The sequence below is a fragment of the Panthera uncia genome, chromosome F1 (genome assembly GCF_023721935.1).
Source record: "Panthera uncia isolate 11264 chromosome F1, Puncia_PCG_1.0, whole genome shotgun sequence".
Taxonomy (NCBI): Eukaryota; Metazoa; Chordata; class Mammalia; order Carnivora; family Felidae; genus Panthera; species Panthera uncia.
Window position 1 is genome coordinate 29,485,073 of NC_064813.1, and position 16,081 is coordinate 29,501,153.

Here is a 16,081-nt window from a genome sequence, read left to right on the forward strand (position 1 = left end):
TCCTACAGTTCTTGGATGTTCCATTTTTTTAATCTTCATTCTCTTTGCTTTTTAGTTTTGGAAGTTTCTACTGACATATCCTCAAGCTGAAAGATTCTTTCCTCAGCCCTGTCCAGTCTGTTTACGTGCCAATCGAGGCATTCTTCATTTCTGTTATAGTATTTTTTATATCTAGCATTTTTGTATTCTTTTGTAGAAATTCCATCTCTATGCTTACATTACCCACCTGTTATTTTTACTTAATTAATTTTTTTAAAGTTTATTTATTTGAGAGAGAGATTGGAGGAAGGGCAGAGAGAGAGGGAGAGAGAGAATCCCAAGCCGGTTCCTTACTGCCAGCGCAGAGCCTGACGCAGGGCTTGAACTCACGAAACTGCTAGGTCATGATCTGAGCCGAAACCAAGAGTCAGATGCTTAATCGACTGAGCCACCCAGGTGCCCCTACCTATCTGTTCTTGCACATTGTCTGCTTCTTCTGTCACAACATACAGCATATTAATCATAATGGTTTTAAATTAATGGTCTGATAATTCCAACAGCCCTCCAATCTGAGTCTGGTTCTAATTCTTGCTGTCTCTTCAAACTGTTGTTGTGTTTATGTTGTCTTTTTGTTGTTTTGTTTGTTTGTTTGCCATTTAGCATACCTTATAAATTTTTGTTGAAAGTTATAGGTGATGTGCTAGGTAAAAGGAACTCCAATAAACAGGTCTTTAGTAATGTGGTAAGATGCCAGAGGAAGGAAAGAATTCTACAGTCCAAGATTATGTCTCAGTCTTTTAGTAAGCCTGTAACCCTGGGCTCTGAACTTCATAAATTCCTATCAGATTTTTCCCAGCTTTAGGTAGAATCAAATGGCTGCAGGGGACTGGAGTTAGGTATTTCTCTTCCCTACCACCAGAAGGTCAGAAGGGGATTAGAGTTGGGTATTCCCTTTCCCCTACACCCAAAGCTATAGCTGGCTGGAATTGGGATTTCCCTGCCCCAAAGCCACTTAGGCTCTAATAAAACCTGAGTAGATTAGGTTGTGGTAAAATCATTTCTCTTGAAGGCAAACCTTGTTAAGAATAGAATGCTCTGGTATATTTCCACCTCCCCTAATGGAAGTCTAAGGAATTTTTCTCCAATACTGTGAGAACCTGGTAGAACTGCAAAAGGTAAAACTCAAAAAAGTCTGGGCATTCCCCTGGAGTTTTTAACTCTCAGACTTGTCCTATGGAGCCTATTTGTCATTTAGAGTCTGGTTTTCTACCCAGGCAGTAGTTCCCATGTAGGTTTCTGCTCTAGTAAGCAGTGATTCTCTGTATCTGTATGTCTGTCTCTCCAATTCTGGAGGCAGCCATTTGCCCTATAACTTCACTTTCTGAGGATCTAAGAAGAGTTGTTGATTTTTCAATTTGTTCAGCTTTTTATTTCTCTTAGAAAGGAATGGAGACTTCCAAGCTGTTTACATGCCAGGCCAGTAACCAGAAGGTACTACATTTTTAAATGTATTTTTAAGTATTTATAAACATAGGTTTTCAGTACCAAAATCATTAGTAGCATGTTATGCACAAAACCACAATAATAGACTACTTTATTTTAAAGAGATCTACATTGAGGGCACCTGAGTAGTTCAGTCAGTTAAAGCATCTGGCTTCGGCTCAGGTTATGATCTCTCAGTTTGTGAGTTCAAGCCCCACAATTAGCTCTCTGCTGTCAGCACAGAACCCACTTCAGATCCTCTGCCTCCCTCTCTCTTTGCCCCTCCCCTGCTCACACTCTCTCTCAAAAATAAACAAACACTTAAAAAGTAACAAAATAAAAATAAATATAGCTTCACCTATAGTACTGCTGAATATACTATAATATATTGAAACTATGGCTTTATTTGTATGTTCTAATGTGAGAATTGTTATTATAAACTACTTTTACAATATGCCTATATATTTAAACTATATACTAACAATAAAGTAGTAGGATGTATTATTTTCTTATATATATATGACAATCTAATATACATTTATTATGAAGTAACATTCATGGGAATGATTTCTTAAAGACTGCAACAGAGTAAAATTTTTCAAAAAGTATGCAACCATGTTAAATCAGCTCACTTTTGCTGTAGTATGTAATCAATAATTGTAGCAATAATTATTAATCCATGTCTACCGTATTAGTAGTTTCTTTTATATGTCTTTGTCCTACACTACCTCAATTATCAAACAGAATGAACTATGGGAAATGAAGGAAGAGAAATATTAGTTTGGTCATTTTGAAAGTGGGATATAAATGGGAAGCATACAGTATATAATTATTTGAGGGTGGCGTTTTTTCACTCAGCATAATGTCCTTGATGCGTGTTTCAACAGTTCATTCTTTTTTACTGATGAGTAATATCCCTCATCCCTGGTATTAATGTACTACAGCTTAACTGTTCACTTAATGTATGGTATTTGGGTTGTTTCCACAAATAAAGTTTTCTAATAGGTATACAGAAATATCTCTGTGATCTTATTTTGCATTTCTTTAATGATTCGTGATGTTGAACATCTTTTCATGTGCTAATTTACCATAATTTCATTTGGTGAAATGGTTGGCTTTTCATGTCTTTTGGTAATTTTCTAGTTGGACTATCAGGGTTTTTTTCATGTTGAGTTTCAAGAATTGTACATATCTTTTAGGTGAGTTTTTTTGTCATCTACACAACATGCAAATAATTTCTCCCTGTCTTTAGCTTGTCTTTTCAGCCTCTTAATGGGTCTCTTGCAGACCAAAAGTTTTTAATCTTCATAATCTAATTCATCACTTTCTCCTTCTATGGATCATGCTTTCCAGCATGTTTAAAGCCTCTATAAGCCAAGGCTTATGTCCTAAAGATTTTCTCCTGTTTACTTCTAAAAGTTTTATGTTTTACATTTAAATGTGTGATCCATTTTGAGTTAAGTTTTATATAAAGTGTGGGGGAGGGGCCAAGATTTTTTTTTGTTTTTTTTTTAGACAATGGCTATCCAATTCCTCTAGTACTCTCTGTTAAAAAAAAAAAAAAAGCTATCCTTCCTACTTTGAACTGTTTTTGCACCTTTGTCAAAAGTCAGCTGGCCATACTTGTGAGCTATTGCTACATTCTCTATTCTGTACCATTGATTTATGTCTCTCCATATACCAATACCACACAGTCTTGACTGCTGTAGCTATGCAACTCTTGAAATCAACTAAAGTGATTGTACCCACTTCATTCTTTTTATGAAACTGTTCTAGCTATTATACTTCCTATACCTTCCCATATAAATTTTTTAATAATCTCGCCTACATCCACACACACACACACAAAAACCTTCCTGAGAATCTGATAAGAATTGTGTAAAACTGTATTATCAAGTTTGACTGTAAAGGGTACTGTATTTTTTTAATGTTTTTTAATTTTATTTTTAAGAGAAAGACAGATAGGGTGTGAGTAAGGGAGGGGCAGAGAGAGAGGGAGCCACAGAATCTGAAGCAGGCTCCAGGCTCCAAGCTGTCAGCACAGAACATGATGCAGGGCTCTAACTCACAAGCCACGAGATCATGACCTGAGTCAAAGTCAGACGCTTAACCAACTGAGCCACCCAGCGCCCCATGGGTACTGTATTTTTTTTTTAATCTTTCACGGCTTATCTATTTATTTATGCTTTTTTTAATTTTATTTTTTATTTTTAAAAATTTACATCTAAATTAGTTAGCATATAGTGCAACAATGATTTCAGGAGTAGATTCCTTAGTGCCCCTGACCCATTTAGCTCATCCCCCCTCCCACAATCCCTCCAGAAACCCTCAGTTTGTTTTCCATATTTATGAGTCTCTTCTGTTTTGTCCCCCTCCCTGTTTTTATATTATTTTTGTTTCCCTTCCCTTATGTTCATCTGTTTTTTCTCTTAAAGTCCTCATATGAGTGAAGTCATATGATTTTTGTCTTTCTCTGACTAATTTCACTCAGCATAATACCCTCCAGTTCCATCCACGTGGTTGCAAATGGCAAGATTTCATTCTTTGATTGCTGAGTAATACTCCATTGTATATATATATATATACCACATCTTCTTTATCCATTCATCCATCGATGGAAATCTGGGCTCTTTCCATACTTTGGCTATCGTTGATAGTGCTGCTATAAACATGGGGGTGTATGTGTCCCTTTGAAACAGCACACTTGTATCCCTTGGATAAATGCCTAGTAGTGCAATTGCTGGCTCGTAGGGTAGTTCTATTTTTAGTTTTTTGAGGAACCTCCATACTGTTTTCCAGAGTGGCTGCACCAGTTTGCATTCCCAAGGGTACTGTATTTTTAATTCCAGTTTCTGTATGTTCACTATTAGTATGCAGAAATATAACATATTTTTGTATGCTCATTTTATATCTTGCAACCTTGCTGATTTCACTCACCAGTTCTGAATTTTTGCTAAATCCCATGGTTTTATATATGTAGACCATCATATCATCTTCAAAACAGACAACAGTATTTACTTTCCAATCCATATACCTTTTATTTCCTTATCTTGCTGAACAGCACTGTCTAGAACTTCTGGTACTACATCTAACAGAAGTGCTAAGAGTCTGCCTTGTTCTCAATTTTAAGGAATAAAGCATCCATTCACCATGAAGTATGCCATTAGCTGTTAAGTTTTCTGTAGCTATTCTTTACCAAATGAGGAAGTTCCCCTCTATTCCCAGTTTTTAGAGAGGGTTCCCCGCCCCCCCATGAACTGGTATTGGATTTTTCAAATGCTTTCTGCATCAGTTGATATGACTGTGTGATTTTTCTTCTTTATCCTGCTACTGTGGTTGGATTACATGGATTGATTTTCAAATGCTGTATTAACTTTGCATCCCAGGAATCAACCCTACTTGGTCAAAATACATAGTTCCTTTTAGATACTGCTGAATTCTATTTGCTAATATTTTGTGAGGGTTTTTATATCTATATTAATGAGAAATACTGGCCTGTACTTTTCTTTTTTGCACTTTGGTTTTGTTATTAGGGCAATACTGGCCTCATAAAATGAACTGGGAACTATTTCATCTTCTATTTTCTGGAAGAGAGTATGTAGAATTGGTGTTTAATTCTTTAAAAATTTGGTAGAGGGGCACCTGGGTGGCTCAGTTGGTTAAGCATCTGACTTTGGCTCAGGTCATGATATCACGGTTTGTGGCTTCAAGCCCCGCGTCAGGCTCTGTGCTAACAGCTCAGAGCCTGGAGCCTGCTTCAGATTCTGTGTCTCCTTCTCTCTCTGCCCCTCCCCTGCTCATGCTCATGCTCATGCTCATGCGCTCTCTCTCAAAGATAAAATAAAAACATTAAAAAAAAATTTTTTTTTAATTTGGTAGAATTCTCCAGTAAAACCATTTGGGCCTCAAGATTTCATTTTAGGAGTATTTTTGTTGTAACTCAATTCCCTTAATAGTAAAAGGGCTATTCAAATTATCTATTTCATATTGGATAATAGCCTACACTTTTCTATAAATTGGTCCATTTCATCTAAATCATCAAATTTACATGTATAGGGTTTTTTTGTACTATTCCTTTGTTATCCTTGTGATACCCATGGGACCTGTAATAATATCCTAGTTCATTCCTGACAAAGTAATTTGTGTCTTCTCTTTTTCTGTCAGTCTTGCTAAAGGTTTATCAATTTTACTTATCTTTGCAAAGGTGGTTCACTGATTTTGTCTATGGTTTTTATTTGCAATTTCATTGATCACTATTTTTACCTTTATTTCCTTCCACTTGCTTAAGGTTTATGTTGCTCTTTTTCTAGTTTCTTGGAGTGGGAGCTTAGAGTGTTTATTGATTTGGGACTTTTCTGCTTTTCTAATATAAGTATTCAGTGCTATAAAAATTTCTGTCAGCATGCTTCGGCTGTGTCCCATCCATTTTTTCCCCATCGATTTTGATGTTCTTTTGTATTCATTCAACAATATATTCAACAAATTGATGTTTGGTGTATACAAATCTAGACCTGCTGTGTGTTATTGGTGGATTGACTTATCATTATATAATGTTCCTTTCTTACTCTGATCGTTTTCTTTGCCTCAAAGTTTACTTTATGTTTTCTGTTTTTTCTCTCTGTTTTTTGTTTTCTTTTGCCTGCCTTACTGTGTGTTACTTTAACATTTTGTAGAATTACGTTTTGGTTTATCAACTGTGTTTTTTTAAAAATGTACCTCTTTATATAGCTTTTTCAGAGTTTGCTCTAGTTATTATACGTACATAACATCACTGTCTCCTGGTGTCATCATTTTACCATTTCAAATGAAGTGTAGAAAACTTACCTCTCCTTATGTCCCTTTACATCCTCTCATTTATTACATAATTGTCTTAAGTATTTCCTCTACATACATTTAGAAATAGGTAAGACAGTGTTACAATTTATGTTCAACCATAAAACATAATTTAGAACACTGACTAGGAAAGGCGCCTGGGTGGCTCAGTCGGTTAAACACCTGACTTTGGCTCAGGTCATGATCTCACAGTTTGTGGGTTTGAGCCCCATGTCGGGCTCTGTGCTGACAGCTCAGAGCCTGGAGCTTGCTTCAGATCCTGTGTCTCCCTCTCTCTGCCCCTCCCCCACTCATGCTGTCTCTCTCTCAGAAATAATTAAACATTAAAAAATTTTTGGAAAAAAAAACCACTCAACAGGAAAAAAAAAAGTATTTACTCATATTTTACCCTTTTCATTGTCCTTCCTTCCTTCCTAATGTTCTAAGATTCCTACCTTTAATATTTCCTTTGTGTTTCGAGAACTTAACTTTATTCTTTTAGGGTAGATTAACTAGTGACAGATTCTCTTAGTGTTTACTCATCTGAGAATGGCTTGATTTCCTCTTCATTTTTGAAGCATATTTTCACAGGATATGGATTTCTGGGTTAACACAATTCTTTTCTTTCAGGACTTAAAAAACGATGTGCCATTTTTTATGGACTCAATGGTTTTTTCTGATGAGAAATCCATTATCACTCAAACTGTTTTTACTCTATAGGTAATGTTTCCCTCGCACTGTCTTCAATTTTTTTTTTTTTTTTTTTTTTTTTTTTTGGGGTCTAGTTTTTAGAAGTCTATGAGGTGCCCTGCCATGGATTTCTTTGGATTTGTCCTTTTTTTTTTTTTAGGATCTAGATTCTTCAATCTGTAGGGTTATGTCTGGCTATCATTTCTTCAAATACTTTTTGGCTTCACCCTCTTTCTCCTCTTCATCTGTGACCCTAATGCCACATGTTAGAACTGTTGATTTAGTCTCATAGGTTCCTGTCACTGCCCACTTTTTCCCTCATTTTATTTTCTATTTAGCCTGGGTAATTTCTATTGAGCCATCTTCAAATTCACTATTTCCTCTGTCTTATCATTCTGCTGTTGAGCCCACTGAGGTCTGTTTTCACCTTTCTTAACTGTATTTTTCAGTTCTAAAGCTTCCATCTGGTTTTTCTTTATATCTACTATTTCTTTGCTGAGACTTCCTACTTTTTTGTTTGTTTCATATGTGCTTGTAATTGCTCACGGAAGTATTTTTATGATGGCTGTTTCAAAATCTTTGTCAGATAAGTCTAGCATCTGTGTCATCTCAGTGTTGGTATCAGCTGATTATTTTTTCTCCACGATTTTCTGTTGAAACCTGGATATTTCAGACATATTATAAGACTCTGCATCTCATACAATGTTGTATTTTAGAAGTCCTTTCCTGACATGATTCTGATGGCGGAAAGAGATAATCGGTCCGTTACTACCAGGTAGCAATGGAAGTTCAGGTTCCCTTTTTGGCTTTCACGGATATCTGAGGGAGGAAAGTGGGACTCCTGGTTATTGCTAGGTAGGGGTAGGAGATCAGGCCTCTGCTGATACCACCCTGGGAAGAACAGAGGCCCCTCATTACTGTTCCTCATGTAGCCTTCATTTTACACCAGGTGGGAGGTGGCTTCATTATCACTGGGTAGTGGGCAAACCCGGAATCTCTACCAGCCCTCCTCTAACATTACCACAGTGGGGAAAGGAAGGGGAGCCTCTTTACCACCAGGCAGGGCTCAAAGTCCAGGCTTCCCAAGTGATCACAATTGATATGTGTCATCTCAGCCCAGCGGGGATACAAGTTCCAGATCCCCACTTGGCCATTTCTGACACCACCCCAACAGGGGGGATGCAGCACCTCAATGCAGCCTTGCAAGAATGAAAGTCTAGGTACCTCACATGGTCTCTGCTAGTGCTGGTGGGATAGTGCCAAAGTTTTTCTGCGGGGTTAGCTGGAGTAGAGTGGTTCTTGTCTAAAAGTTTTCTGTCTTACTAAGCTGCCCATTTCATAGTCCTTTGCTCAGAAAGACCACACTTTTGCTAAGTTTGTTTTTTGTCTGTGCCTACTAACTTTGCTGAGTTGCCCATTTCTCTAACATCCAGTCTGGAATATGTGAGGAAAAGAAAGTACAGGGAATTCACCCACATAGTCATTGGATCCCACAGCCATTAGCCAGTCTTCCTTCTACTCTCCAGTGTCCAGTCTTCTTGTTTGTTTTCTGTATAACATCCAGAGTTTAGTTAGACTTAGCAGAAAAAAATAGGGAAAAGGATCTCAATTCCATCTTCCTACAAGCAAAAGTGCAACACTTGTAATCTGACTATCATTTAGGCAATATTTTTGCCACACTGTTTATTTAAATAAAGGATAAGGTCCTATTAATACAGCTCAACCCAATGTTCCCCCAATGAGCAAATACCCAAATATTGATGCTTCTGTGTTCTCAATAAGGACAGTTTACCCATATATCATCATAGAAAATATTATTTAGGAAACTTAAAAAATAAGTATTTGTTTTGTACTTGTTTTTTAAGGTTCTCTCAACATCTACTCAATTTGAACAACCTCCACAAATGTTCTCAAAAATATTTTTGCTAAAATTATATTTTTCCAATGGCAAGTCAACCTAAGAATTCTGACTGGCAAGCTTAGGATAAGTTCAGGAGCTACCTTGATTACAAAATACACTCGATGTAATAAATAGTCATTAGTTTACAAAGTATGTGGCATGTCATAACAATGACTTCTAAAGCATCCTGTTGAACTTGTTTTTCAAGGAGTGACAATGAATTTGAGCAATCCAGCCATACCATCTTCACGGGTTGACCTTGAAAACACCATACACACACCCACATGCAGGATGAGTCTGGCTACACACAACCCAGTAGAGTTAACTAGACATGAAGGGATCACATCTTGGTATTATTACTCAGATGGTTAAGTCAGCATCTTCCTTGCAGCACCTCCCCCCCTTTTATTTAACTCTTTTTTAAACCCACAGGAAGTTACAAAAATAGTAGAGTCCCATGTACCCTTCACTCAGCTTCTCCCAATGATGATATCTTATATAGCTATAGCACAATATCAAAACCAGGAAACTGCCCCTAGTACTTTACTGTTTACTAGACTACAGACTCCTTTATCCTTTTTTTTTTTTTTTTTTTTAACGTTTATTTATTTGGGGGAGAGAGATAGAGTGTGAGTGGGGGAGGGGCAAAGAGAGAGGGAGACAGAGAATCCAAAGCCAGCTCTGTGCTGACAGTGGAGAGCCCAATATGCGGCTCAAACTCACAAACCACAAGATCATGACCTGAGCCAAGGTCAGAAGCTTAACTGACTGAGCCACCGAGGTACCCCTCCTTTATCCTTTTAATTGTTAAGTTACACAATAGTGAACTTTCTTAGAAACTTTCCCTACACTTGGGCATTCTAGTACTAAATGACCAATCCAGACTTCTAACTCAACTGCAAATTAGCTATACATAAGCAATTCTTATACCTACATACCTCATGCATAGAAACACAAAAGTTTGCACCCACACGTGCACAAATTTATGTGAAAACACCAGCAATCCATCCTTTTCATCCAAGTATTAGTTTTCTACTAATTTCTACTTTCCCTTGCTATTACTACATGAAGTCTATGTGTAAGTGAATCTGAGGGCTAAAAGAAATCTTTATCTAATGTAAAACTCCCTCCAGTGCTTGAATTCCTTCTACAACATCCCCACCAATGACTCTTCAGCCTTTGCTTGAATCTCTCTAATGACAAGAAACAAATAAGTATGATGAAATCCAGTCAGCCTTTGGTCAATCCTAATTCTTAAAAGGCATCTTTAAGCATTAGCTAAACTTTGAAAACTTGTACTCATTTAGTTCTGGTTGTATCCCATGGGGATATTAACAAGTCTTATCCTTGGCTACCTTCTTTCCAGGAAAACCAGACATCCTGGTTTGCCTAAGGTGATCTTAGTTTGCACCTCTTGATCTGGCATAATTAATACTTCCTTTCACCCTTAAGATTTGAACAAACAGTATTTAATCATGCTATCCTGGATAGCCCTCCAAAGAAAGGAAGAACACATGCGTTTTTATCAGGTTAACCATACCTCATTTTTTTAGCTATTCTTTGTATGATTTTGAGGGTCTTCACTAGCCTGATTATTCTTTCTCTTAAATGTTCACAAGCTTATTTATATTGCAAGATCCCTAATGCTTAAATTCCTTGTTGTACATATATATTAATGATGGATTTTGTAAGCCCAATTAAAGAACAGAAAATCATTTATTTCCCTTTGAATACCAGACCAAGATACACCTATGGGGCAATGGAACTAGGGAGCAGTCTCACATTATACCAGTAGGTGTCACTCTATATATGATGTATTTAAAATTATTTAAGGTTCAATTTATTCCTTCAACAAATATTTAGTAAACACCCATTAGGTGCCAAGCATGATTCTAGGCACTGAGAACATAAAGAGCAAGACAGACAAGATCTTGTTCTAATGGATCTTATGGTCTAGATACAGATGAACAAATTTGCTTTATTTACTTCCTATATAAAAGTCTGTAAAATCCTATTCTCAAGGGAAATTTTACTTTCCTAAATTAATAGACAACAACACTCAAAATAACTCATAAAGAACAAATACTGTAATGAAATAGAATCAGACAAACTGTAGTCTGTACAGGCTAGATTAATGTATCCTGTGTATTTTCTAGCCATTTCAATTTATTCAACACTGTTCTTCCAATCTTCCAGCTTCTAAAAGCCAAATGGAAAAGAACTTATCTTTAAAAAAATTCAAACTTTCTGGGGTGTCTGGGTGGCTCAGTTGGTTAAGCATCCAACTCTTGGTTTTGGCTCAGGTCATGAACTCACGGTTCGTGAGTTCGAGTCCTGCATAGGGCTCTGCACTCTGGGGGCAAAGCATGCTTCAGATCATCTATCTCCCTCTCTCTCTGCCCCTCTCTCACTTGCTCTCTCTCTCTCTCTCAAAAATAAACATTTTTTAAAAATTCAAATTTTTAAAAATCTATTCATGTTTTTATGAAGACTTATAAATTTTAAAAGATTATTTGCAAAGCCTATTAATTCCCAAATACATATTTAGTTATCTCTACTTTGAAAAGTTAAATGTCACCTTCTCAACACCAAACATACTCTCCGGGCTAACAGAATAAAGACAGTAGCAAATTATGCATCAGCACACAATTCTGGAATTCCTCCTCTGCTGAAGGTGCTTGTTTAGATAAACCTGTGAGACTCATAGCTATTAGCAGGATTTCGAGGTGACTCACTCATGATTAGAGCATAGCAATGAAAGGTCATATTTTATCAAAACAAGCAGATCAAAGGGAGGGACAGACATTGCACATCAAAAAAGTATATTTGCTTGCACAGAAATCCAAGAACCTACGAACTATTCAGTTCTTATTTTGCTTCTCTGTACTCTCAAACAGATCATTCTCCAAACTGGAAAAGCTAGGGAGACACGGTTAAAGAAATATTTCAAGCTAAAAAGACCTACTGCTTAGAACTCTTTAAGTCATAATTCAGTTTTATGAATTTATTTGAGAAAAACAATGCTTATAATAAGACTGAGAGGTTCAGGTAATATTGAACCCAATGTTCCCTTTGGAATAGCTCAAACCATTAGCTCCATCTAAATTACCTGAGATACACTGCATATTGTTCAGTTTTAGCAACGAATCACATGCATACTTTAGCACACAAGAAGTACTCAACGAACATTAAGTTACAAATGACCACTGATGTGCTTCATAAAAGATGGTTAATAGAAAAAAAGGCCTAAATTAATTTATATCTTAATATTAAATAAAATATTTTCTTTTACTCTGAAAGGTAAGGTGATGGTTGATCAAATATACTTAAAATACGGTTTATTGTGTGTGATTTTTACTTTTTATTTATTTATTTTTATTGGTTTTTTTTTTTTTTTTTTTTTTTTTTTTGAGAGAGAGAGACAGAGTGTGAGCAGGCAAGAGGCAGAGAGAGAGGGAGACACAGAATCTGAAGCACGTTCCAGGCTCTGAGCTATCAGCACAGAGCCCAATGCAGGGCCTGAACCCAATGAATCGCCAGATCATGACCTGAGCCAAAGTCAGATGTTCAACCAACTGAGCCACCCAGGCGCCCAGTGTGTGGTTTTTAAATTACACTTGTGAAGTCTCTGCCAGTACTGTGAATTTTTGGCATATCTGAGATGTCACCAAATGTGGAAAAAGTCAATAGCAGATATCTTTGTTATCTCTTTATTTTTATTCCAAATACAAAAGTAAAGGAGATTGGGGGGGGGGGGGGGGGGGGGGGAGGCATGTGCTGGAAAAAAACACTGTTTTTGGAGTCACAAATCTCTAGGTTTGAATTCCAGTACTACCCTAAGTTAGCCATCTGATTTCTGGGCAAGTTACTTACCCTGTTCTACACATCACTTTCCCAACATGATGCAAAAAGCAGGGTTTCGAGAAGGATTAAGCAAGTTGTTTTATATGAAACGCCTGTGTACGGCCGACACATTGTAAGTACTCAGTAAACAGTAGGTCTTAGGAGGGTGCCATTTTTTTCTTTTTGATCATTAGATTGACTATACCAGTTAATGCTGAAAACTACTGACTAACAAGTTTTTGTAACTAACAAAAAGTGTATCTTTACTCTGCTCTAGCAGGTTTATAAAACCAAAACCCCTTACTCAACCGAATGCCAACAAATATGCACCTTCTCCGTTAGCTCAAATATATTTTGCATGACCTTACATGAATTGCTTAGATAAAAGCTTTTTCTTTTCTGCTTTTGTTATTTTAAAGTGCAGATGCATTTGAGTCATTTTCTCCTTTTGTTTCATATCCTTAAGATCCAAAGCTTCAAAGACATAATGTCAGCATGCAGTCGATTTATGACTGAACTCTTGAAGAGACACTGAAGAATTACCTTGTCAATCACCCCAAGGACTCTGAAGGCCTTCAGCTCCTCGGCAGGGCTCCTTAGGTTCCAAGGGGGCCTTGAACTTAGTGATCCTGGAGGCTAATGGAAGATATCAAAGATTACACATCAATCAGGGAGGTACTTGAAGGAAGACTGCCTGCTGAAGCAAATGCCAGGCCAAAGGAAACTAAATTTATCATAAATCAGAGAATGGAAAGATGAAAGGAGGAAGTTTCTGTTTGTCTGTAATGTAAAATAAAAAAAATAATAAAATCAAAAAGAAAGAAAATCAAAAAGAAAAAGCAAGAAAAAAGTTGCAAGTAAATACATCATAACATCGAAAACAAAATTTTAAAAAGAAAAAATAATGAGCTGATATAGTTTCTAGAGCAGTAATTCAATTCAAAACTGTACAGCTGTAAGGAAACTTTGTAACAAATGGGTAACTAAGACAACCACCAATCACGGCCTTGTATTTACCCCAGATGGCTCAAGAGTAATTTAGAAGGGGGGTACTAAAAAACAATGTTATAATCGATAAACCTGGGGAGAGAGGGAACACAAGTCTTTCTTTCTCATCATGAAACTACAGTCCTTTAATGTTACTTTATAAATATATACTTATGTATTTTAAGACGATTGGCAGGTTCAAGTTTAACCAGAACTGTCAACAATGGTGAAAAATTAAGAAACTCCATCATACAATCAATAATCGTTACAACTAAGGTTGTTCAAGCCTAGAAAAGAAATGACTTACAGGAGAAAAAAAATTTGTTTTAATATCTGAACAGGTGTGATGTGGAAAACTAGGTCTGTTGGCTACAAAAAAGATCAGTGAAAACAGGAAGGGATTATTTCAGTACCACACATAGTAAAAGAATAAACCTTACTCCCTATCCATTGGTCTTAGTTTTTCCATGTCAATCAGTAAAGTAAGACATTTTTTGTTGTCTGAAGTCTATCAGAATATGCAGGAACATTGTTCTCCCCATGAATGGAAGACAACTCTCCTGGTTAATCAAATGTCATGATTAATAGTTATTGAAATACCATTTTTGATACTTCAAGTCCTTGTACAGACCAATATCACTAGACAGGAAGCTCCCTGAGAACAGGAAATATACCTTATTCATCTTTATACTCTCAGTGCCTTGTGTGTTAGTCAGGAGACAGGAAAAGCAGAAAAGAGAGGAAGGAGGAAGACAGGAGGAAAACAAGGGAAGGAGGTTACACAGATAAATCAGGTGTCATTTACAACTGGAAAAACTACCATTTGTGAAATTTTCTAAAAGCAGCAATTTTTTTTTTAAAGCAGCAATTCTAATTGCTTTCAAATATTTGTTTGTTTTTAGGTTTAGCAAGCAAATACTAACTTCAGTGTGCCTGAAGAGGTGATGTTCCCCAACTTCCTACTGTACTGCTTGTAGTCTTTCTACTCCACAACACATTCTGATAATTAAAATTAATCTCTCCCTATTCTACTATTAAGGAAGAGTAAGAACTGCTTGTGATTTCTGGTAAGAGAACTGTTAAGGAAAAGTTATAGGGAGAAATAATAGTTTAGATGATAATTTATCCATTACATTCATCTTTGAAAATATAGCCAAATGCATCTAACATCCATACCTCCTATTGATTTATACCTTATACCTTCTTACTCACTGATGTCATTGGATCTTTCAGTTTTTCCAAAGAAAGATTTTGGTTCACTGTAGTAATCAAGAGCAAAGATAGCAAACTACAAAATCTTTATAAACTGCACCTTTCAGTGAATAATTACTATGTGTCCACTATGTGCATGATAACTGAAAGAATATAAACCATCGAAAGGCATGATCCCCTAGCTATAAGAAATTTATTACTTATTTGAAGAGATAAGCAAAATATATGAAAAAATTAAATAATAATAAAACATTTTTTAAAAATACAAGACTATAGAGATAAGTCACTAGTATATGATAAACTGTGGTCTCAGAAAGAAGTGGAACTAAAAATTATTTTCAATGCTATGTTGAAATTAGGTTAGGAAAGGATATTATATACAGGATTGGAAGGAAACTGGTCTGGTGGGGGGAAAATGTTCAGATTGTAGAACAAAGGAAAATAAAATTATGCACTTAGGGTCTGTCAGTTTTCACAGGCCTTGAATGCCAGGTCTGGACCATATTCTCCAGAGTCTAGAAAACAAGTTTTTGTATGAGAAACAACCTAATGAAAACAGTGATTTAGTAAGGTTACTTCTGCAAAGATGGGAATGGTGAAATTGTAATGGGGAAAGACCAAAGGCAAAGTGATCATTAAAGGTCTCTTTCCACTTTAACCATCTATAAAAGTTTAAGATCAGAGAAATGAACAAAGAAAGATCATGAAATAAAATCATCAATAAGAAATCCTGTATTCCTTATACGCAGCGCTTAAATTGGGTAGAATCCCTATAGATCTATTCCTTTCTTCAGATGGCAAAAGGAAACATAAATCCACAGAATTTTAAGAACAGTCTAAAGAGACAGAGATCAAGTCCAATGTTCTCGCTCTCTTTTTTTTTTTTTTTCAGATGAGAAAACTGAGAAGCGGCAAGGTTAAGCAATTTGTCTAAGATGACAAAACTAGATGATAGATAAGAAGGGATTACATCTTACTTATTAAATATTATAACATTGTTTGGGGAAACTCCAGCCAATGCTAAGGGAATGAGGGATGGGAGAATATAGTGTATTTCTAGGAAACATGGCTGATTTCCTTAATGAGAAAGGTCAAATTTTCACTTACGTATATTAACTACTGTAGCAGAACATGCCTAGAGAAGCAAGGAGCGGGGGGGGGGGGGGGGGGGGGGGG

The 16,081-nt window shown here is 36.4% G+C and overlaps 1 protein-coding gene across 5 annotated transcripts in view; it reads right to left on the reverse strand.

The window, feature by feature from the left end:
- Positions 1–16,081, reverse strand: part of RPS6KC1 (ribosomal protein S6 kinase C1) — a 215,574-nt gene that overhangs the window by 105,042 nt on the left and 94,451 nt on the right. For 4 of the 5 annotated variants that reach the window (XM_049634156.1, XM_049634157.1, XM_049634158.1 and 1 more), the window contains exon 8: positions 13,250–13,342. The exons of the other annotated variant lie outside the window; for it this stretch is intronic. In XM_049634156.1, coding sequence (XP_049490113.1) covers positions 13,250–13,342 — 93 coding nt within the window. The remainder of the gene's footprint in view (positions 1–13,249; positions 13,343–16,081) is intronic. 5 annotated transcript variants of the gene reach the window in all.